We start from the raw sequence: 22,156 nt of genomic DNA, 5'->3' as shown, positions 1-22,156 counted from the left end.
CTATCCTTATAGTCTCTTGTGGAATTTCTAAACTGTGCCTATATATTTGTCTTAGTTTAAGGGGTCAGCTTGAGTTTGCTAACTATGCTTTCTAGAACCTTGACTAATATTGCCAATAAGCAGCCTTAGATTTTCCTGTAGATTCTTCTATTTAAACTTACTTTTATCACATGTAATAATATACAATACATAATATATGATATTATATATAGATGCTCCTTAACTTACAATGGGGTTATGCTGCAATAAACCCATGATAATTTGAAAATATTTTATGGCTGAATAGTACTCCATTGTATGTATGTACCACATTTTCTTTATCCATTCATCTGTTGATGGACATTTAGGTTGCTTCCAAATCTTAGCTATTGTAAACAGTGCTGCAACAAACACTGGAGTGCTGATATCTCTTCTATATATTGATTTTCTTCCTTTTGTTTGTATACCCAGCAGTGGGATTGCTGGATTATGATGTGGTTATTACACATTTCATGCTTGTATCAAAACATCTCATGTACTCCATAAATATATACACTTACTGTGTATCCATAAAAATTAAAAAAGAAACAAATCCATTGAAAATATTGTTCAATATTTTGAAGGCATTATGCTTGAGCAGGACAATGGATAATGCAGCATCCAAAGTAATGATGCAATTAGCATGAAATAAATGGAATTTGGAAATGCAAGAGGTAAGAAGATCTAGATTGTCTTCAAGAGACATGACATTGTTAGTAATAACAATGGTATTACAGACACTATCACCTTACCAGGGGTTGATCTTGGCTTTATTCCATTGTAAGTCAAGGAAAGTACTGAATGCATATACTCAAACTATTCTAAAGTCAAAAAATTGTCCAATTAAAACATTGTAAATCAAGGATCATCTGTATATTTATAAATATACATGTGTATATAGAAACATGTATAAGTATAGGTAAAATTTACTGCTCTTATTGTTTATTTTGAAATAGGTAGTTTTATCTTTGGATTCTAATTTCTTAAGACTTTTGAACTACATTCAAATATATCTCAAAGTAGCTAATTTTGTAGTTGTTGGAAAATAATAATAGATACTTCACAAGCGAATATTTTAAAATGGCCCATAAGAGCTAAAAATATACTTGACATCATTATTAGTTATTAGAGAAATAAAAATTAAAACTGCAATGGGATAATGCTTTTTACTCACTAGAGTAGCTAAATTCAAATGACTGACAACACCAAATGTTGGTGAGAATGTCGAGCAATTGGGATTTTCATATTTTGTTGGTAGAAGTGTGAAATGGTGAAATCACTTTGGAAAACTGTTGAGAATTTTCTTCAAATTTGGCACCAGAAAAATGGAAAAGTCTGCAGGCATCTGGAATTTTAAAAAGTTTTTTTGGGAAACCAGGATAATATAGCAAGGCTCTGACTGATATAGGAGTTATGGATCAATAAACCAATTGAATGGAGCAACGTTGGAACATATTCAAGAAGATATTGTATCTGAATTGAACTTCATGGAAGTTTATTTTCAGTTACACTGAATTATGTCTGTTCCCAAAGTGCTGGTGGGTAACATAAAGTTAGAGATAAACAGCATTAATATTCTCACACTTACTATCCCGTAAGAGTCTATGAGCTAGGCTGGTTTCCATATTCTGTAGAATACCCTGTGATGCATAAAGGGTTCCCAAGGAGAAGGATTGCTTGACGGGGTGAGCAAGGTTTATGGAAAATGGCATTGTCTTCGAATATTCAATACCAGTAGAATATAATTAACTCTGGCGTTGATGTCTTTTTTTAATGAAAATAAGTAATTCAAGACCAAAGCTGTTGAAACTTTAAATTATTTTGAGACTTAAAAGAATGTGATTATAGAACTTGAGTCACTAACAGATAGCTGTAACCTAGGAAGTTGTAGTATTTGTTTCCCTGATTATACATTAGCCTTTTTCCATTACCTACATTGTTTTTTAGAATGTTGTAAAAGACTAACGAGTGCCAGAGAAGACCCTTTCCCTCTTTATTTTTGATCTTCGTTATTGATTAACTTCCTTCTTCCTTGTTTTACACAAAGACCTCATGACTATTACATTGTCAAAGTTAAAATGTTAAAAATACTCATTTAAATTGGAAAAAGAAAACAAGCTATAACTAATCAATTTGCTGTAACTCATAAATCAAGTTTGTATGGGGAAATCTTTAATTCTGCTAAATTTCTTTGCTTTCTGCCTACATAAGTAAAACCTTAACTTTTCAACTTTGGAGCATTGACCTCATTTCTTTGGATTCTGTGTTTCCCAGATGGCCATCCTTAGCTTTGCATTTGAATAAACACTTACACTGGATTCTCATCCTATTATTTCAGGTTGGCATTCCTTTTGTCACCATTTTCTCAATTATATTTATCTTTTGTGTCTTTTTTCTTCAGCTTGTCAGCACCCTTCTGGTCCCATCTTGTTTGATTTCATGAAAGAAAACTACTGTCCAGAGAAGGAATCCCAGTACAATGACTCTGCTCAGCCGTGTTTAAATGTGGTGTTCCAGTTTGATTATGAACCATTTCAGGGCCAGCATTATGGTGCACTCCCATCTACACTGTGGACACTATTACGCTTATATTAAAATTTTCCGACTCCCATCAATATATTTAACCAGAAAGCTGCATTATACATGTCACAGATCCTTTCATATCACTGAGAAAAGGAAAAACTTTGTCTTTATTTAGCATGTTTATATATGGTACAGCTATTGAGGGCCTGGATGCTCATCTGTGCTTACCACTCAGTACTGTGGACCACAGTGATGAAGACTGTGCTGATTTCAGCTTCTCTTTATCACTATACTACTTGCACCTGTACTCAGTTTCTGTGGTCTCCCTCTTCTCATTACCAACACTAAACCCAGGCTACTCGTTCTACCTCTTGTTTTACTTGATCTCCACTTGGGACCCATGATGAAGCCTCTCACGTATAAATAAAATATTTCCTACTTAAATCTCCTGCAAGAGTTAAGAATTTGTAGTCAAAAGGATTTATCTGAGTGATCTTCCTTCACTTGTTACATGAGAATGATGCTAAAGATGGGTATATTTTATGCACACAAATACCTGCTTTGTTTAGACCTCAGTTTTTTTTATTTGTAAGACAAAGGGAATAGATCAAGTTTCAATGTATTTCCACATTTAAAACTCTATGTTCCCATAAAATGTTAAGTACATGAAGCAGAAGCTGCAAAAATCAAATTAGAACCCATGCATACAGACCTAAAGAAAATCTACAAAATACTATAGAATTCAGGAATTGTGCTTAGCCTGTGTTAAGACCAAGAACTGTCCAGATTCACAGATATTGAATAGGTGATGTTGCTTTTCTTGTCTACTTGGCTATATCCGCCCCCATTTCCTAAAATCGTTATCTGCGTACTTTTGAGTATTTTGTATATTGTCATCCAAACTACACAGTGGTTCTAAATTATAGAACATGAGGGAGACTTCTCCTGATTTTGAAGCATGAGTACCCTGATAAGTCACAAATTTCAGCTCAGTGTCTCTTTTATCTATTTTAAAGCAAACCACATTCTCCAGCCATATCTGAAGTTTGAAAATGGGACTAAATATTGGAGATCTACAGGATTAATAAATTATAATGATATTATTTTGAAGTCGATATCAAGTCTAGCCCTGTGCTTACCATAGCTTGAGCCTAATTGTTTTTCTAAGTTTTATAAAGTCTCATAAGTTTTATATATTTTGTCTGAAGGGAAATTGTCAGATAGAATTGAGAATTAGAATTAGACAGGCGACACATACAAGTAGTCACATCTAAAATGACTTTGCTTCAAGTGAGAAAACATGTCTCCGTAATACCCACACTGTAGTCTCTCATATCCCTAAATTCACAAAGACTTACTTTATCAGAGAACGAATGTAAAAGAAAAGTGTATTAGTCAGTGTTCTCTAGAGGGACTGAACTAATAGGATATATATATATGTGTGTGTGTGTGTGTGTGTGTGTGTGTACACATACACACACACACAAAGGGGAATTTATTAAGTATTAACTCACATGATCACAAGGTCCCACAATAGGCCATCTGCAAGCTGAAGATCAAGGGGAGCCACTCTGAGTCCCAAAACTGAGGAACTTGGAGTCCGACATTCGAGGAGGAAGCATCCAGCACAGGAGAAGGATGTAGCCTGGGAGGCTAGGCCCATCTAGTCTTTTCACATTTTTCTGCCTGCTTTATATTCTAGCTGCGTTGGCAGCTGATTAGATGGTGCCCACCCAGATTGAAGGTGGGTCTGCCTTTCCCAGCCCACTGACTCAAATGTTAATCTCTTTTGGCAACACCCTCACAGACAAAACCAGGATCAATACTTTGTATCCTTCAATCAAATAAAGTTGACACTCAGTATTAACCGTCACAAAAAGAGAGAGAGCAGGAATCTGAAAGAAGAAAAGGAGCAAAAATGGCAGTAACAGCAAGACTGAGAGAGCATTAAAATAAACATGGAAGTCAAAGATTTTGGAGAAGAATGACAAAATTTTGGATTCTGTAAAGAATACAAAGCTATGAAACAGACACTACTGCTGGATTACAGCTTATTTTGTTCATCTATAAAATGAGATTTATTTGATCAGTATCCTTCAGGATCTAAACTTACCTAGAGAGAAGACATATGGAAAAAAATGGAGCTACCTATCACCCTTGTTTACAAGCAGTTCTACTCCAAAGCCACCTCAACCTTCAGCATAGTTACCTTCTCCATTAATCTCTAACCTTTGTCCAGGTACTTGGAGAGAAGTAGGGGAAACAGGCAGCAAAGGTTAAGTTTGCATTATCTGTCAACACTAAAGCACTTCCAGTCAAAATGAAAAAATCTGACAAGCATGACCAACTGTTACAGAAGATTAAAAAGGGAGCTCAGATGATGATAATTTGGGTTGTATATAGATATATTTATCCAAACTTTAATACAGAATTATTCTTTCTGTACAAATATTTTCACAATTTGCTCTCGGATCTGCTTGGTCCTGACTCCATAAATGACAGGGTTAAGGGCAGGTGGGACAACCACATACAGGTTAGCCAAAAGAATATGGATATAGTGGGGAATGTTTTGGCCAAAACGATGTGTCATAAAAGAAAAAAATGCTGGTGTGTAAAAGCACAGCATAACACAGATATGAGAACCACAGGTATTGAAGGCCTTTAGTCGGACATCTTGAGAGGGAAGGCGAAAAACAGCTCGAAGGATAAGCACATAGGAAGAGGCAATTAGGATCACATCCACAATAATATAAGAAATCACCATGAGCCCATAGATTATGTTGATCTTAATGGGTGCACAGGCCAACCGGGCCAGACCCATGTGCTCACAGTATGTGTGAGGTATGATGTTATGCCCACAGAATGGCAGACGCAGAATGAGAAACACAAATGGGGTTACAAGAACTAAATTTCTTCCAACAACCACAGAAGCTAGGATACTGATGGTTTTATTGGTGAGGATCATGGTGTACTGGAGAGGGTTGCAGATGGCAACAAAGCGGTCATAAGCCATGACCACCAACAGAACAGTCTCCATGCCTGTAAACATGTGAATAAAGAACATCTGAAGAAGGCATCCCCCAAAGCTGATCTCTTGGAGATTGAACCAGAAGATTCCTAGCATTTTGGGGATAGTGGATGTGGACAGACCCAGATCAATCATAGACAACATGGCCAGGAAGTAGAACATGGGCTGGTGTAGAGTATGTTCAGTTTTGATCACAAAGAGAATGGTCATATTCCCCACAATGGCAATCAGGTACACAATACAGAATGGGAAAGAAATCCAGATATGTAAAGTGTCCAGTCCTGGTATTCCTAGCAGGAGGAAGAAGGGGGGATAGAAGTGGGTGTCATTGATAGAAGGCATTCTCCCAGCAAGTGTCACTGAATTCCTAAGTATGAAGGATCTCACTTTCTTTAAGGTCCTCTCTTGTCAAGTTCCTGAAGAAACAGAAAGACTCTTATCAGTGTGCTAGAGGTAATGGTATAGGTGGTTAATTTACAAACATTCGAGACTCACTTCTTTCCAGAGGATAATCGAGGAAGCCTCTCAACACAGATTATTGTTCTGAGATCCATCATAGGCAATATTGCTTATGGCTTTATGTTTTGTAATCTTTGAGATATTTGAAAGAATGGGAAAAATTTCATAATGCAATGCATATTTATATTACGGCATTCCCTTCCATTACTTTCCTAAGTAGCCCTTCTTTACTTTTTGGGAAATCACCATACCATGTGTTCTTTGAAGTGTGGTCTTGAGATCTCTGGGGTTTTCTAAGTACCTTTCCAGAAGTTCACAAGCTCAAAACTATTTTTATAATAGAAAATTTTTAGCCATTCTCACTCTCATTCTCTCATAAGTACACAGTGAAATTTTCCAGAGGTTATATGAGGTGTACCATAACAGATTAAATGAAATTGTAAATGATATTGTGAGATTTCAGCTCTATTAACTTAGACAATAAAAATATTTGCAAAGGAAAATGATACCATTTTTACAACTAATTTCTTGAAAAACTGATTTTAACAAAAAGTATCAAATTATGTTTCATATGTTTGTTAATATTATTTTAATATTAAATATTTAAATTTTGCTCTAGTGTCTAATAATATAAATATTATGGATGTAATTCAGAGAAACTAAAACTCTGAGTATCTTAATAGTTTCTAGATGAGACAAAGATTCCTAGTACAAAGGAGAAGTACTATTGTCTACCACTTTCTATGTTTTGTTATAATATAAGCGTAAGGATCTTATACAGTGACATCACATAAGTGTAGTTAATCAGTCTCTGTTAGAACTTTCCTGGTTCTAACTCAGCTAAACTGATAAGTGCGTTTCTATTATGGATTAATTGCTAATTTTAATGCTTCTAAATCTTCATGAACAATCCAGTTTCTCCAAGATCCTGTCATTCTGATTCCCCGATAACCTTCCAATAAAATGCCTTGTGTGTATCTGCCAAATTATGTTTATCTTCCTTACAATCTATAACATCAGTTAGTAACATAAAAAAAATTCCCATGTCCCAAAATTGTGCCTACCTTCAGGTGTAAACAGATCAATTATTTAGCAAATTTTAATATTGAAATTAAAATGTTTTAAGGACTCTTCATTGCTTCCTTGACAATAACAAGGAAAATTACCTTATTTTAACTTTGCATCCCTAAAGACACTGTACAACTCTGTAGCAACTAATGTAACCTGGATTGTATAATATTTATGCATGTACTGGCCTTATTTCTACAAAGAGAATAGCTGCAACTAAGAGTTGAGAACCAGGGGTAATCATTGTAATATGCTCAAAACTGCCACATGAATGTTGGTTCCCAGTTGTTCAGCATTTAATTGAATCAGAGTTGGGGTTTGTAATAAGTGTGCTTTTGTTTGTGTGTGAGTGTGTGTGACAGAGACAGAGAGAGAGTGAGAGAGAGAGAGAGAGAGACGGAGAAGGTTGGAGAGATAGGAGTAGAGAGAGAAATCATGTTTTATTATGTACGTGGCTGCATACATCAGTTGTCCTGTAACTTTGCCAGGTAGCTATTTTACAGCAGAAGTACACAGGCAAAGGAGTTAATAATTCCCCATTCTATATGAGAAGAACAAGAGCATTTCTTGGTCCCCGAGAAGCTGAGAGAAAATTGAAAAAAGAACATAGTGTTTGCCAGTATTGAGGAAAAGATGCCAGGCTGAAAAATCAGAGGGCAGTGGTTTTTGTGATTTCACCTGGGAGAGTCTGAGGAAATAGCTAGGATGATGTGTTGTGAGATTTACAGTCCAGAGTCAGCCCAATCTTAAGGGTGGCTGTGTCTCAACGTGATACTTTGCCAGCTGAGAAAAACATTCCCAGGGAGATGGCAAAGAGGACGCTTCTCTGACAGTAAAATTCAAAACTGCCAGCACATCCACCCTCTCACAGTTTTACCTGAATTCTTGCCTTCTTTCTGTTATAACTATATGCCACAGTAGCAGACAGTGTATGGCCAATAACCTCAAGATCATTTTTTGAGGGCAAATTATTAAGTTTATTCTTCTCTAGATATGCACATTGACAAAGATCCCTACTGGAGTCCATCTGAAAAGACAAATTCATAACAATTAGCAATTTTTCTCTTATTGTGCTCACCAAAGTTCACATTTTGAACTTGTGATTTTTTTTACTTTGTTGGATTTTTATTTTTTTGCTGACTGTAGTAGAATATTATAGAAGTCTTCTGTGGACCTTAAAACTATTCAGACATGGCTGGAAAACCTGCTAAACCATTTACTTGCTTGAGACCCTTGGACAGATTCTTTAACCAGATAGATCAGTTTTTTTTCTCCTGTAAAAATGAGATGATAAATTATAACTAATGTGGTTTATTTTAATGATAAATAAGACCAATGTTTGTATAGGTGCTAGTGCATAGTGTATCCTCAACAAATTATACTTACTTATTTTATTAATGCTCCCAAATATTTTGTTTATTTAAATGCAAGATAGCTAAAACAACTCACCTGTTAGCAGAAAGAAGTTATTTCATTGTAAAAAGTCCAAATTATGTCACAGTTTGGCATAAGATTAGATAAAGGAGGAATGGCTCAGAAGAGGCCAAAGTGAAGAAATGGCACAGAGTCAGACATTAATATTTATGTCTAGATTTTTATGGATACAAATATGACCCAATACTGCTCATTTAGAAAAGAAACAATTTTCTCCCCTTATTCTTACAGCTTTCCCAAGCTTGGTGAGACCAAAGCAGTTGATGAATGGATAAAGTGGATAAAGACCTTCATTCAGGCTCTTCCATAACTGTGCCATTGGCAGTTCAGTCCGGCTGATCTAGCGGGGATATTGTGCTTACAATAAAAATGGCTTGGGTATGGTTCCATAAAGTAGTAGGGATATAGGGAACCAAGTTACAACTGGCAACATTAAATTCACTCAGACAATGAGGGAAACAGAGAATAAAACTTTACAGACCAAATATGTTAATGCCTATGTAATTGTATTTGAATATTGACATGTGATACCCACCCACCACCTTAAATACACACATATAAAAGAAGTCTGCAATAACATCCTTTTGTCTTATTGACAACAAGTATGGCCATGCTACTATATTACTGTATTTGTGGTGTTTCGGCTGTGAACAGTGTACTCTGTGAGAATGTGTGTGTGTGAGTGTATGTGTGTGTAAGAGAGGGGCAGAGAGAAAGGGGAGAGAGAGAGAGAGACGGATACAGAGACAGAAATTCTGTGCATTACTAATTGGTACACCACTGCCCTCACCTATGGATGTCTGTTCCAATCCCATGTGCTCTGTTGTGTTCCTCTGTGAAGAAAATGGTGCAGTGGTGCTTAGGATAATTCCTCAGAAAAGTGGAAGAATCTGGCCTCTCTATCCTCATTTGCCCTCTTCTCTCCTGTGTATCTTTTCACTTCTCCTGCACAAGCATTCTTACCTCTGTAATATTTCTTCTCCCAGCCCTTACTTGGAGCAGAATTGGAGCACGAGTCCAGGTTCTTAAAGACCGTGATTAGGTTCCCCTTGAAGCCTCTGAGCAACAAGCCTGCCTGGTAAAGTGGAGGCAACTTTATAGTGAGTGAGAGCATCCCTATGACCAGGCATGTCCCAGAATCCCCGAGCCTAGTCTTCGGAATCCTCTGTGCAGAAACATGGACTCGAGGGTCATTAAGTCTTAGTAAGTCTTTATTCCTCTTCACTGCATCTGCAGAGAAACACCATGCTAGATATAACTCCTTAGCTCAGGGGAGCAGATGTGTTATGAAAGGATGGGAAGGGAGCTATCCTGAAGAGAGAGGAATCTGTTTGGGGAATGATGTTAATTCCGCTTCCCTCAGGAGCCATGAAAGCATTGATTTTGGACCATTAACTCTTCACAGTGTGACCATGAAACAGTTCTCAGCAACTTTTCTGTTTTAATATGTTTGTGTAAATCCTGATGTAGTTTCACAACTGTTACAATTGAGGCTTCAAAAGATGAAGGAGAAGACATCTCAAATAGACAAATTAGACTCTGTGGTACAACTCTGTTTATTGGCAGTGTGCATGCCTGCAGATAATAGCAACTTTCTTCCAACCCACCAAGATTCTCCTTCTCAGTCTATAACTAATGGTGAACAGATAGTCTTTGAAGAGAGGCTTTCATGTGTTTCAGCTCTTTTGGCAGAAAGTGAAGAAAATTCTACGTTTTCCTTATAAAACATATTATATTGTCCCTTCCAGCCAGAGCAGAAGTAGTGTTTCCTGAGAGGCTCCCTTCCTGAATGATGATATAGTAGACTCGATAGTACTACCAGGACATGCTGCAGAGCCTGGTTTTCCTGACTATAGTTAGAAATAGACTGAAGGAAAAATAAGTACATTAGACAATTAGTTGGTATTTTTTGCCTCCTAAGTTCAGACTATTTTGAGTTGTTAGCACAGAAGCAGCAATGTCGTCTGTGGTCCAAGAGAGATTCTGGTTTGATCTTCCATGTTTTTGTGTTCATTACTTCTCTTTTGATTAATGAGAAAGTAATTCCTGAGGTTCCTGTTTCTCCCTCATTGTGTCCATCTTCCTTACTGTATCCACATTTATCTTCCCAAATCAAGTCTGACTCTATCCAATTTCTGCTTAAAATTCCTTCCCATGACCCCTACATTCTCCATTGTATACTGTAGACTTTATGTAATAAGGGGCAAACACCATTGTTGCCAAAGTCTTTCACTCGATACCCAATCAACTTTTTATACTTTCATTATACTACATGACTGCCGAACACACATCTTGTCTTTGATAATCAAAAGTCCTCCATATGAAACAACTTCATCTCATTTCTACTTTGCTTCAGCACTTTCTCAATTGTCCTATACTTCTTAATGACCTTTCATATGAATCAATCTGATATAATCTTTGTGTCTTTTGTATTTTCACATCAGTGTGTGCCACTATTATAACAGGCAAATTTTATTTTGTGTTGGTTTTGTGTTTTCTGTCTTCCATTATTTTATGGATTGATATTAGAGTGATGTTTAAGTCAACTTTATCCTTCAGTTCACTTAGTATAGTGCTTTGATTATAGGAGGTGTTCTGGCATTGAATTACGTTATTTTTAAAACATAAAAATTCTAGTTCTGTTAGGGTCATATCATATAATCATATATCTCCTAATTGGTCACTGTACCTACCCCTCTCCTATTCCCAAGATTATTTCACTGTGACTTCTAGAATCAATTTTTTATGAGCAGTGATATTATTTTTGGCCTTAAACCACTTCTGATGTTCTGTTTCTCTTCCTTTTGAAACAGAAACCCAGCTGTTCCCTGAGGACATTACTTCTTCTGAAAAGTGTTGAAGGATTCGATATATTTTCCCACTATTTTCACTGTTTCCTCATGCCAAATAGCCTAAAGGCCTAGAGACTTTTTGTCTTGGACTTTTGATATTTTGACATTATAATGCCTCGGGGAGGACCTTCTTGAGTTGAATTTACATAGGGGATTTTGAGCTTTTGGATCTGGATATCTATATCTCTCTTCACATTTGGAAAGTTTTCAGCTGTTATTTTATTAAATAGGTTTCCTTTGTCCTTTTCTTTCTCTTCTCCTTCTAGAATTCTCATAATACAAATATTTGTTTACTTAATGGCATCCCATTAAGGAACACCATTATTTCTTTACTTTTTTAAATCCTTCTTTTGTTTTTCTTTGACTTATTTCAAACAACCTGTCAACAGATTCTTCTGCTTGGCCAAGTCTGCTATTGAATCTCTCTATTGTAATTTGAAAACTTATTCATTGAATTCTTCAGCTACAGGATTTCTATTTGATTTTTATGATTTTTATCTTCTGTTGAATTTCTCATTTGTTTCATGAATGGTTTTCCTGATTTTATTGAATTGTCTATGCTGTATATTCTTGTATTTTATTGAGTCTTCTCAGCATCATTATTTTGATTTTTTTTCTTTGGCAATTTGTTGATTTTCTTTTTACTGGAGTCCATTACTACAGTGTTATGTTCCTTTGGTGGTATCATATGTCTTTGCCTTTTCATGTTTCTTGTGTCTCTATATTGATGCCTGTGTATCCGCTTATCTCCAAACTTTCCAGAGTGGTTTTTATACAGGACGACTATCACCTGCAGTTGGGTTTTAGTGTGCCAGTTGGGAAGAGTGTGGTGACTCTGTTTCCAGATAGGTGTAGCATAGTCTCCGTGCAGCTTCCTGAGCTGAGTTTAATGTCAGCAATAACTGTGGGTGCCTCAGTGGCTTAGACTGTAGAAGTTTGTAGTGGCACAGCAGTAGTGGTGGCACAATTTGTTTATGTCCTTAGTGTCAAGGGCTTTTGGGGTCCTCTTATTTTTAATTTTTCCCACAATGAGGGGACTCAGCTGACAGAATCCCTCAGATTTGACATGACCTATAAGCAGCTGCAGCAGCGCTGGGCTCGAAGTACAGTGGCTTGGAGTGCCTGTGGAGCCAGGGTTCTAGGTTCAGGGTCTCACAAACGAGCACTCCTCTCCTTCAGTTACTTTCATTAAAATGTAATTATTAATTCATTGTTCTGGCTATCGGTGTGAGGCAACTAAGAGCTGGAACATTTTAGTAGTCCATCTTGCTCACATTGTCAAGATTAACCCCTTGATGAGAGGATATTAACTATCACATTGAAAGGGCAGTGACATAGAGGCAATTATTTTTCAATATATAATTGATTTACTTTGGCTATTCATTTGATCTTGTTTCATTTATTAAAAAGCTGTTTGTCATAAATTATACATTTATACATGTGTATTTTTGTGTTTGGACTATGTGGTTCTGCTTTTTGTCTGTTCTTGTACAAGTATTTCACAGTTTTCATAAGTGATACTATAAAATAAATTATGGAATATAATAATATAAAACCTAAAATTTTGTTCTTCAGGATTTCCAGCCAATTTCTTTTAAAATGTATATAACACTTTGAAAACAAAAACAAGAGGGCAAATAAGCGAACAAATTCATTAAAATATTTATTGCATTGAATATATAGTTAATTTTTAGAGAATGTTTTTAAAAGGTTATTGATTATTCCAAATCATGAACTAGGTATATCTTTTCATGTATTTATGTATTTAAAAAGTTCCTTTGAAGGATTATTATGCTTTTATTTTAGAAGTTTTGCATATCATTTGTTAGAGTTAGGTCAAAGCATTTGATGTTCTGTGATGCCATTTATTTATTTATTTATTTATTTATTTTTATTATACTTTAAGTTTTAGGGTACATGTGCACAACATGCAGGTTTGTTACATATGTATACATGTGCCATGATTGTGTGCTGCACCCAACAACTCATCATTTAACATTAGGTATATCTCCTAATGCTATCCATCCCCGCTCCCCCCATCCACAATAGGCCCTGGTGTGTGATGTTCCCCGTCCTGTGTCCATGTGTTTTCATTGTTCAATTCCCACCTATGAGTGAGAACATGCGGTGTTTGGTTTTTTTGTCCTTGCGATAGTTTGCTGAGAATGATGGTTTCCAGCTTCATCCATGTCCCTACAAAGGACATGAACTTATCATTTTTTATGGCTGCATAGTATTCCATGGTGTATATGTGCCACATTTTCTTAATCCAGTCTATCATTGTTGGACATTTGGCTTGGTTCCAAGTCTTTGCTGTTGTGAATAGTGCCGCAATAAATATACGTGTGCATGTGTCTTTATACCAGCATGATTTATAATCCTTTGTGTATGTACCCAGTAATAGGATTGCTGGGTCAAATGGTATTTCTAGTTCTAGATCCCTGAGGAATCGCCACACTGACTTCCACAATGGTTGAACTAGTTTACAGTCCCACCAACAGTGTAAAAGTGTTCCTATTTCTCCACATCCTCTCCAGCACCTGTTGTTTCCTGACTTTTTAATGATCGAAGCCATTTAAAAATATATAATTTTCAAGATTTTAATTTATAAATTTTTTATTAGTATATAAAAATGTAATTTTAAAAATTTTATTACTATTTTTTATAGAAACAGGGTCTCCATAAGTTGCCTAGGCTGGTCTCGAAATCCTGGGCTTAAGTAACCCTCCTGCATATGGCCAAAATTGACATAAACAACACATTCATGGTTTTCAAAAATGGCAATAGAAAATAAAAAATGGTAGTCTAAGGTTCATTTTAAATAACTGAATGACCTAAGTGGAATATTGTTCAAGCGAGATAAGGTCAAGTTCAATTTTGAATATTACTACCACAATCATTTCACCCAATTCTATGACATTCCTAGTGATTTTTTTTTACTAATTTAGCATACAAAATACATGCAAACTCAATGGGAAGAGTTAATATCAAAGTAACTAAAAAAAAAGAATATGTCCGCAAGTTTTAATAATCATCAATTTAATTTCACATATATAGTTTAATATTCTTTATTCCTTAAAGTAATGAGGTGTCAACTACTCACCTGATAAAGCTATTTTATGACTGGGTATTTATTATAAAATACTGTATAAATTTCTGTGTCGAGGTATTTTTGAGTGTATTTATTTCTGACATAGACACAAGTTTCAAAAGGTGAAATAAAAATAAAGAAGGAGAGAATAATAAAGAAAATTTCTACAGTTGAAAAATTATTTAAGGCTTAATATTGACAGTTTCAATAGAGGCCCAGTAGGGACTTAGGTACTACTGTTTGGTAGAAATTGTGAACACAAAAAATAAAAAGAAAATCTTAAACCATTCCACAGAAAAAGAGTTGAGAGAAAGAGAATAAAAGTTCAAGTGAGAGAGACAGAGAAAAGAGCATAGATTAAAGGGAAACATAATCTGACTGGGATCCGAAATCTCAAATGCAAAAGTGAATGTTAAAAAAATCATGTCCAAAAAAAATAATTTTGCACTTGGAATTCAATGCTCATTCAATCCATTATTCATATCTGAGAGAAAAATGAAGACATTTTCAGAAATTTAATGCAAATTTTAACTGCAACTTTCTCCAAGAGAGAAAAAAAATTTTTAAGATATATGCTAAGAAAACAAAAATAATAGAAATGGTTTAAAAACATTTAATTCACTGAAAAAACTTTGTTACTCTTTTTAAAACATTTCTATTATTTTTGTTCTCTTAGCAAGTATCTTTGAAAAATTTTTTTCTCTTTTGGAGAAAGTTGCAATTAAAATTTGCATTAAATTTCTGAAAATGTTTTCATTTTCAGTGAATTAAAGTGATCCTCCTTGAAACTTACTTTTATATGGCATATTCTGTGTTAGGGGTCAATAGATAACATCATTGCAAATATACACTCAGACATGCATAAACACACATACATCTAGCAATTGCTGCCAATATGTTTTTAAACATACACGCATACATACATATGTATAAATAAATAAATATACACACACATCTGTATAAAATATATATGTATAAAATTGATGGTCCATTTTGGAAAAAACAATTTATTAGTTTTATCACAAATTTTGTCTTTTTAGGACTTACATTTTTATAACCTGAATGAATTCTCTCCCATTCAATCAATTTTTAGTAAAGAGACTTTCTACCCGCTCCTGGATTTGCTTGGTCCTAACTCCATAAATGACTGGGTTAAGACCAGGGGGAATGACTATATATAGAGATTAGCCAGGAGAATATGGATATACTGTGGGATGCCATGACCAAAGCGATGAGTGAGAAAGGAGAAGAGAGCTGGGCCAAAAAATGCTAAGATGACACAGATATGGGAGCTACAGGTATTAAGAGCCTTCAGGTGGGCCTCTTGGGAAGGGAGGTGAAAGACTGTGCATAAAATTCTAGCATAGGAGATGATGATAAGAAACATATCCAGAAACAAGATAAAAATATTCCCAAGACCATGATAGACATTGACACTGATGCTGGCACAAGCCAGACGAGCCACTCCCATGTGCTCACAATAGGTATAAGGGATGATTCTATGTCCACAGTAAGGCAGCCTCATGAGGAGAAAAATGATGGGAGCAATCATACATAAGCTTCTAAGAACCACAACGATAGCAATCACACCAATAATTCTGTTGGTGAGGATCTTGGTCTACCTGAAGGGGTTGCAAATAGCCACATAGCGATCAAATCCCATGACAAGAAGTACAGTGCTCCCCATGACTGCAAAAAAAATGGATAAAAAAGACTTGAGCAACACAGCACCCAAAGCACAACTCCTGAAGGCTGAACCAGAAGATGCCCAACATCTTGGGGATAGTAGATGTAGAGAGACTCAGGTCATCACTGACAGCATGGCCAGAAAGTAGAACATGGGTTGGTGAAGGTTTTTATCAGTCCACATGACAAATAGAATAAGATTTCCAACAAGAGCAATCAGATATACAACACAGAAGGGAAAGCCTAGCCAGCATTGTGCAGCTTCCAATCCTGGAATTCCTAACCAACAGGAAGGAAGAGAGGTGGGGTTCAGTGACATTGGGAGAAGACATTCTTCTGCCAACTGCTGGCGGCCATGGCTTTAAAAGTTCTTTTCGGTTCCCGTCGGGCAATTCATCGAGACTTAATTGAGATCTAAAACAAATAAATAAACAAATCCTCAAACAAAGGATTGATATTAAGAATACCTTTCTGTAAAGGCCTTTGTTTTTTTCTCCTTCTTTTCATTTTCCATACATAATCCTAGTATCACTCCTTACCCGCACCATGAATGTGAGAAGCTGAACTGCCAAGTAGAAGGTTGAACTATGTCTCTCCTAAAATTTTGAGTTCAGAGTAAATAAATGTACTTATTCCCTTCTTTCTCAAGATATAGACACTATGAGTTGATGAAAATAAAATTTATGATAATAAGAACCACAGTAATAATAGCTATTATTGATTAGATATCTACTATTTTTCAGTCTTTGCATCTACTGCTACTTACATATATTATCTCATTTAGTTCTCGCCAAATTTCATGACACAAGTTCTACTGGTATCTGATTTTATGGAACAGCAAAGTTTTGCTAAGTTAAGTAATTTCCCATCATTTACAAAGCTAATAGGTAGGAAATTCAAAATTTGAAACTAGGTTGAAATTCAGATATGTAACATTAATCTGGCTCTATATTTGCAATATTTGCTATCAGATGTAGTGAAAGGAGAAAGAAAAGAAAGAAAAGTAAGGTATGAGGAAAAATATGAGAATTTAGAAGAGCCAAAACTTCTTCAAAGAAGAAAAAATCTGCAGGATTTACACTATCAGACACTGAGTCTTCTTATAAAGTGATGATAATTTTAACAGTGTTTTATTAGGAAAAAAAACCACAATACAACAGAATTGAGTCAAGAAGCAGATCCACACCTTTTCTAGGGTCTAGGTATCTAGAAGGAAGGTATCCCTTAGTGGGAATTTAAAGTAAATTGGTAAGGGAGAATGATTATCTGTGAAGGTTTTCCACCATACGAAGTTCTTTTACAAGAGCCTATTGACCTTGCTAACAGTTTAAAGAAATGTAACATCAAATTAGATTAGCCTGGAGCTCTCTAAACTTCAAAACTTGAGGGTACAGTCCCGAAGACTACCCTCACTTCTGTCATTAACTGCAATTTCGGAGGTTTTCCAAAACCACCCTCAGCTTCAATAATTCACTAGAAGTACTTATAGAACTCACTGAAAGCTATTATGTTCATGGTTACAGTTTATTACAGGAAAAAGACACAGATTAAAATCAGACAGATAAAGAGATGCTTAGAAAAGAAACTGAGGTGTCCAAATCTGAAGAATCTGTTGTCCTTTCATGGAGTAAACATGCATTACTCTTATGGCATTAATGTGTGACAATATGCATGAAGTCATATTGCCAACTAGGGAAACTCTCCCAAGCTTTGGTGTTCAGAGTTTTTATTGGGATTTCATTACACAGGTGTGATGGCTGGATTGATTGCAAATGTGGTTGAACTCAGTCTCCAGGTTTACTGGTGTCACATGACCCAAAGTCCCCACTCTAAGTCATATTGTTGATCTTTATGACATGGCCAGTCCCTACCCTCAGATCTAGTGTGACCAATCCCCAATCTAATAAACAAAGACTCTCTTATTAGCTATTGTGTATATTTCCTTCTAGAAGCCAGGAGCAAAGGACAGACCTCTCTCTGGGTAAAGTCAAATTTTTTAGCACACATCTGCTTATTTAGTTCCAGATATATTATTTACTAGTGCTGTATGTAAGCTTTTTACCTCATGTCTTACATGGGCCTTGGGCTCAGTTATAAATTCAGGTCTCTTAATAATCAAATTTGAGTTCAGTTAAATCCATTTGAAATATGAAGCATGAAGAAAGACCAACAGCTAATCACCATATTGTATCCTTTTCTATAACAGGGTACGTTCATAGTCTTTCTAAGTATAAACAAATTCAAGCTCATTAAGCAATTCTTCTTTGCCTTCTATGGAATTTTGTCACTCTCTGTATCACTCACTATCTCATTATAAGGCATTTTGTGTAGGAAAAAGAAGCAAAAGCACAGAATTTTTAATATTGTTGGCACTGTGACATGGAATAGAGTACTGATTCTGTTATTTCTGGCTTTCTGACTTTACATAAGTTACAATATGTTTGGAGTCTAAGTTTCTTCTAGAAATAAGCATAGTACTTTCTACATGATATTATTATCAAGTGGGATAAATAAAGTCACATATGCATGAAATATTGAAGGTGTCCAGCAAATATTTTTCTCCCCAATATCTTCCCGTTTTATTTATCTTACCTCTTCTTAGACTGCTGATATGTACTATTTTATTCTTCACCCCGATTCTCCAGGTCTTAACTCAATTTCTGTTAATTCAAATTCCAATCTTAAGTACACATTACACAAAGTTGCTGATTGGAAACCCTTACCAAGATTTCTTCCTCTGTCTTAAGGAGTCAAGTAACAACTATGCATTCAGTTCTTGAAATATATATAAATGGTTTAGCATAGAGCTTCAGTGCACCCTGAAAAATGTTAACGAAATGTCTGTTGTGTTTGCTGGCGCAGCAGAGTTTTAATAAAGTCTCCAAGTGCCGCAGTGTCTGAGACACTGAGGTTAAAATGAAGAGTAGTTCCCCTTTGTTATTGCACCAGATGAAGGGAAGCTCTAGGGAAATCTCAGTGAACCCTGTGCCCATTACTTGTTCAATTTCCAGTTCTTGTTATTTCAGATAATATTTATAACAGGTCTCATTTTATCTTTTTCTCTCCTTCCTTATTTCTTATCTTCCTGTCTTTCATTTTATGAGTTGCTTGGATTATTCCTTTGGGCTCTGTTGGGTATCCAGTATAACCAGCAACTCTTTACTTACATTGGCAAAATTCATATAACATAAAATTTACCATTTTATGTATTTTGAAGTTTACAATCCAGTGGCACTTAGAGCATGTACAATTTTGCCACTATCTCGCTTCAGAATATTCATCCCTCCAAAAGTGAACCCTGTACCCATTAAGCAGTCACTCCCCATTCTTTTCTTCTTCCAGCCCCCGAAAACCAGTAATCTACTTTCTATTTCTGTGCATTTTCTTTACCAGTTTATTCTGGATATTTCATGTAAATGAGATCATGCAATATGTAGGCTTTTGTATCTGCTTTCTTTCACCTATCGTGATTTCAAATTGCATCTGTGTTGCAGCATTTATCAGTACGTCATTTCTTTTTATGGCTAAATAAAATTCCATTGTATGGATATATCACACGTTTATACATGCATCAAGTGGTGGATATTGGGTTGTTTCCATCTTTTGGCTATTGTCAATAATACTGCTATGAACATTCTTGTTTTTTTTTTTTTGTTTGTTTTAACACCTGTTTTCAATTCCTTGTCTTTTTTTTTATTTTTGGGGTTTTTTTGGTTTTTTTTTTTTGAGATGGAGTCTTGCTCTGTTGCCCAGGCTGGAGTGCAGTGGCATGATCTTTGCTCACTGAAAGCTCTGCCCCCTAGATTCATGCCATTCTCCTGCTTCAGCCTCCCGAGTAGCTGGGGCTACAGGCACCTGCCACCACACCCGGCTAATTTTTTTGTATTTTTACTAGAGACGGTTTCACCTTGTTCACCAGGATGGTCTTGATCTCCTGACCTAGTGATCTGCCCGCCTTGGCCTCCCAAAGTGCTGGGATTACAGGTGTGAGCCACTGCACCCGGCCTCAATTCTTTTGAGTACATTTTAAGAAGTAGAAATCTTGGGTCTTATGGTAATTCTACATTTAACTTTCCCTGAAAGTTCCAAACTATTCCATAGCGACTACATCAATTTACATTCTTGCCAGCAATGTATGAGTATTTCCATTTATCACATCCTCTCTAACACGTGCCATTTTCCATTTTTAAAATTATTATAGTAATCATAGTAGATGTCCAATGATGTGTCATCGTCTTTTTGATTTTCATTTCCCCAGTGACTGATGATATTGAGCATCTTTGCCTGGGCGCATTGGCCATTTGTATATCTTTAAATAAATGCCTATTGAAGTGGTTTGCCCATTTTAAAATTGTTTTTACATTTTTTTTGGTCGAGTTCTATGAGTCCTTCTTTATATATTCTGTATACTAAACTCTTAACAGACATGTGATTTTCAAATATTTTCTCCCATTCTATGGGTTGTCTTTTCAATCTCTTTACAGTGTTATTTAATTCACAAAAGTTTTTGATCTTAATGCTTCATTCACTAATTTATAACTCATTGCTCTGTTTTTGTTGCGCTATGTAGGAAATCAAATCTGAAGTCATGACTTACCCTATGTTTTATTCTAAGAGTTTCATTGTTTTAGTTATATTTAAGTTTTTGATTCATTTTAATTTAATTTTTGTATATACATAGTGTTATTTAAGGGTGCAACTTCACTTTTTTTTTTTTTTTTTTTTGTTGAGATGGAGCCTTGCTGTGTCGCCAGGCTGGAGTGCAGTGGTGCGATCTCAGCTCACTGCAAGCTCCACCTCCTGCGTTCAAGCGATTCCCCTGCCTCAGCCTCCCAAGTAGCTGGGATTACAGGCACACACCACCACACCTGGCTAATATTTTGTATTTTAGTAGAGATGAAGTTTCACTATGTTGGCCAAGATGGTCTCAATCTCCTGACCTCATGATCTGCCCTCTACGGCATCCCAAAGTGCTGGGATTACAGGCATGAGCTACCGCACCTCAGCCAACTTCCCTCTTTTATCATGTGCATATCCAGTTGTCCTGGCACAATTATTTTAAAGTTTTATTAAATTTTTAGTTGATAAATAATAATGGTATATATTGTGGGGTGAATTGTGATGTTTTGATATATATGTATGTTGTAGAATTATCAAATCATGATAATTAGCATATGTGTCACCCAAATATTTATCATTTCTTTGTGGTGACTAAAGGCCTTTGACCAATTCAACAACCCTTCATGCTAAAAACTCTCAATAAATTAGGTATTGATGGGACATATCTCAAAATAATAAGAGCTATCTATCACAAATCCACAGCCAATATCATACTGAATGGACAAAAACTGGAAGCATTCCCTTTGAAAACTGGCACAAGACAGGGATGCCCTCTCTCACCACTTCTATTCAACGTAGTGTTGGAAGTTCTGGCCAGGGCAATTAGGCAGGAGAAGGAAATAAAGGGTATTCAATTAGGAAAAGAGGAAGTCAAATTGTCCCTGTTTGCAGATGACATGATTGTGTATTTAGAAAACCCCATCATCTCAGCCCAAAATCTCCTTAAGCTGATAAGCAACTTCAGCAAAGTCTCAGGATACAAAATCAGTGTACAAAAATCACAAGCATTCTTATACACCAATAACAGACAAACAGAGAGCCAAATCATGAGTGAACTCCCACTCACAATTGCTTCAAAGAGAATAAAATACCTAGGAATCCAACTTACAAGGGATGTGAAGGACCTCTTCAAGGAGAACTACAAACCACTGCTCAATGAAATAAAAGAGGATACAAACAAATGGAAGAACATTCCATGCTCATGGGTAGGAAGAATCAATATTGTGATGATGGCCATACTGCCCAAGGTAATTTATAGATTCAATGCCATCCCCATCAAGCTACCAATGACTTTCTTCATAGAATTGGAAAAAACTATTTTAAAGTTCATATGGAACCAGAAAAGAGCCTGCATTACCAAGTCAATCCTAAGCCAAA

General features: G+C 35.9%; 2 protein-coding genes and 1 pseudogene across 4 annotated transcripts in view; 1 reads left to right on the top strand and 2 right to left on the bottom strand.

Annotated features, from left to right (window-relative positions):
* The window catches only part of LOC101136052 (olfactory receptor 52E6), a 100,277-nt gene that overhangs the window by 47,191 nt on the left and 30,930 nt on the right, over nucleotides 1-22,156 (top strand). Inside the window, exon 3 of one of the 3 annotated variants that reach the window (XR_010135353.1) lies at nucleotides 8,762-8,988. The exons of the other annotated variants lie outside the window; for them this stretch is intronic. The gene's annotated coding sequence lies outside the window, so the exon portion shown is untranslated. Of the gene's footprint in view, nucleotides 1-8,761; nucleotides 8,989-22,156 lie in introns of those variants that run through there. 3 annotated transcript variants of the gene reach the window in all.
* Nucleotides 3,122-9,579, bottom strand: LOC101138643 (olfactory receptor 52E4). Its single transcript, XM_063710630.1, has 2 exons — nucleotides 9,494-9,579; nucleotides 3,122-5,985 (listed from the first exon to the last, which is right to left on the bottom strand). The coding sequence occupies exon 2, from the start codon at nucleotides 5,909-5,911 to the stop codon at nucleotides 4,973-4,975; it is 939 nt and encodes a 312-aa protein (XP_063566700.1). The 5' UTR covers nucleotides 5,912-5,985; nucleotides 9,494-9,579; the 3' UTR covers nucleotides 3,122-4,972.
* Nucleotides 15,556-16,497, bottom strand: LOC101124890 (olfactory receptor 52E8-like; annotated as a pseudogene).

Source organism: Gorilla gorilla, chromosome 9 (genome assembly GCF_029281585.2).
Source record: "Gorilla gorilla gorilla isolate KB3781 chromosome 9, NHGRI_mGorGor1-v2.1_pri, whole genome shotgun sequence".
Taxonomy (NCBI): Eukaryota; Metazoa; Chordata; class Mammalia; order Primates; family Hominidae; genus Gorilla; species Gorilla gorilla.
This window is presented reverse-complemented; position numbering and strand designations above follow the sequence as displayed.

Excerpts from the sequence above, each read along its gene's own strand:
- LOC101138643 (XM_063710630.1), bottom strand. The coding sequence starts at position 5,911 with ATGCCTTCTATCAATGACACCCACTTCTATCCCCCCTTCTTCCTCCTG.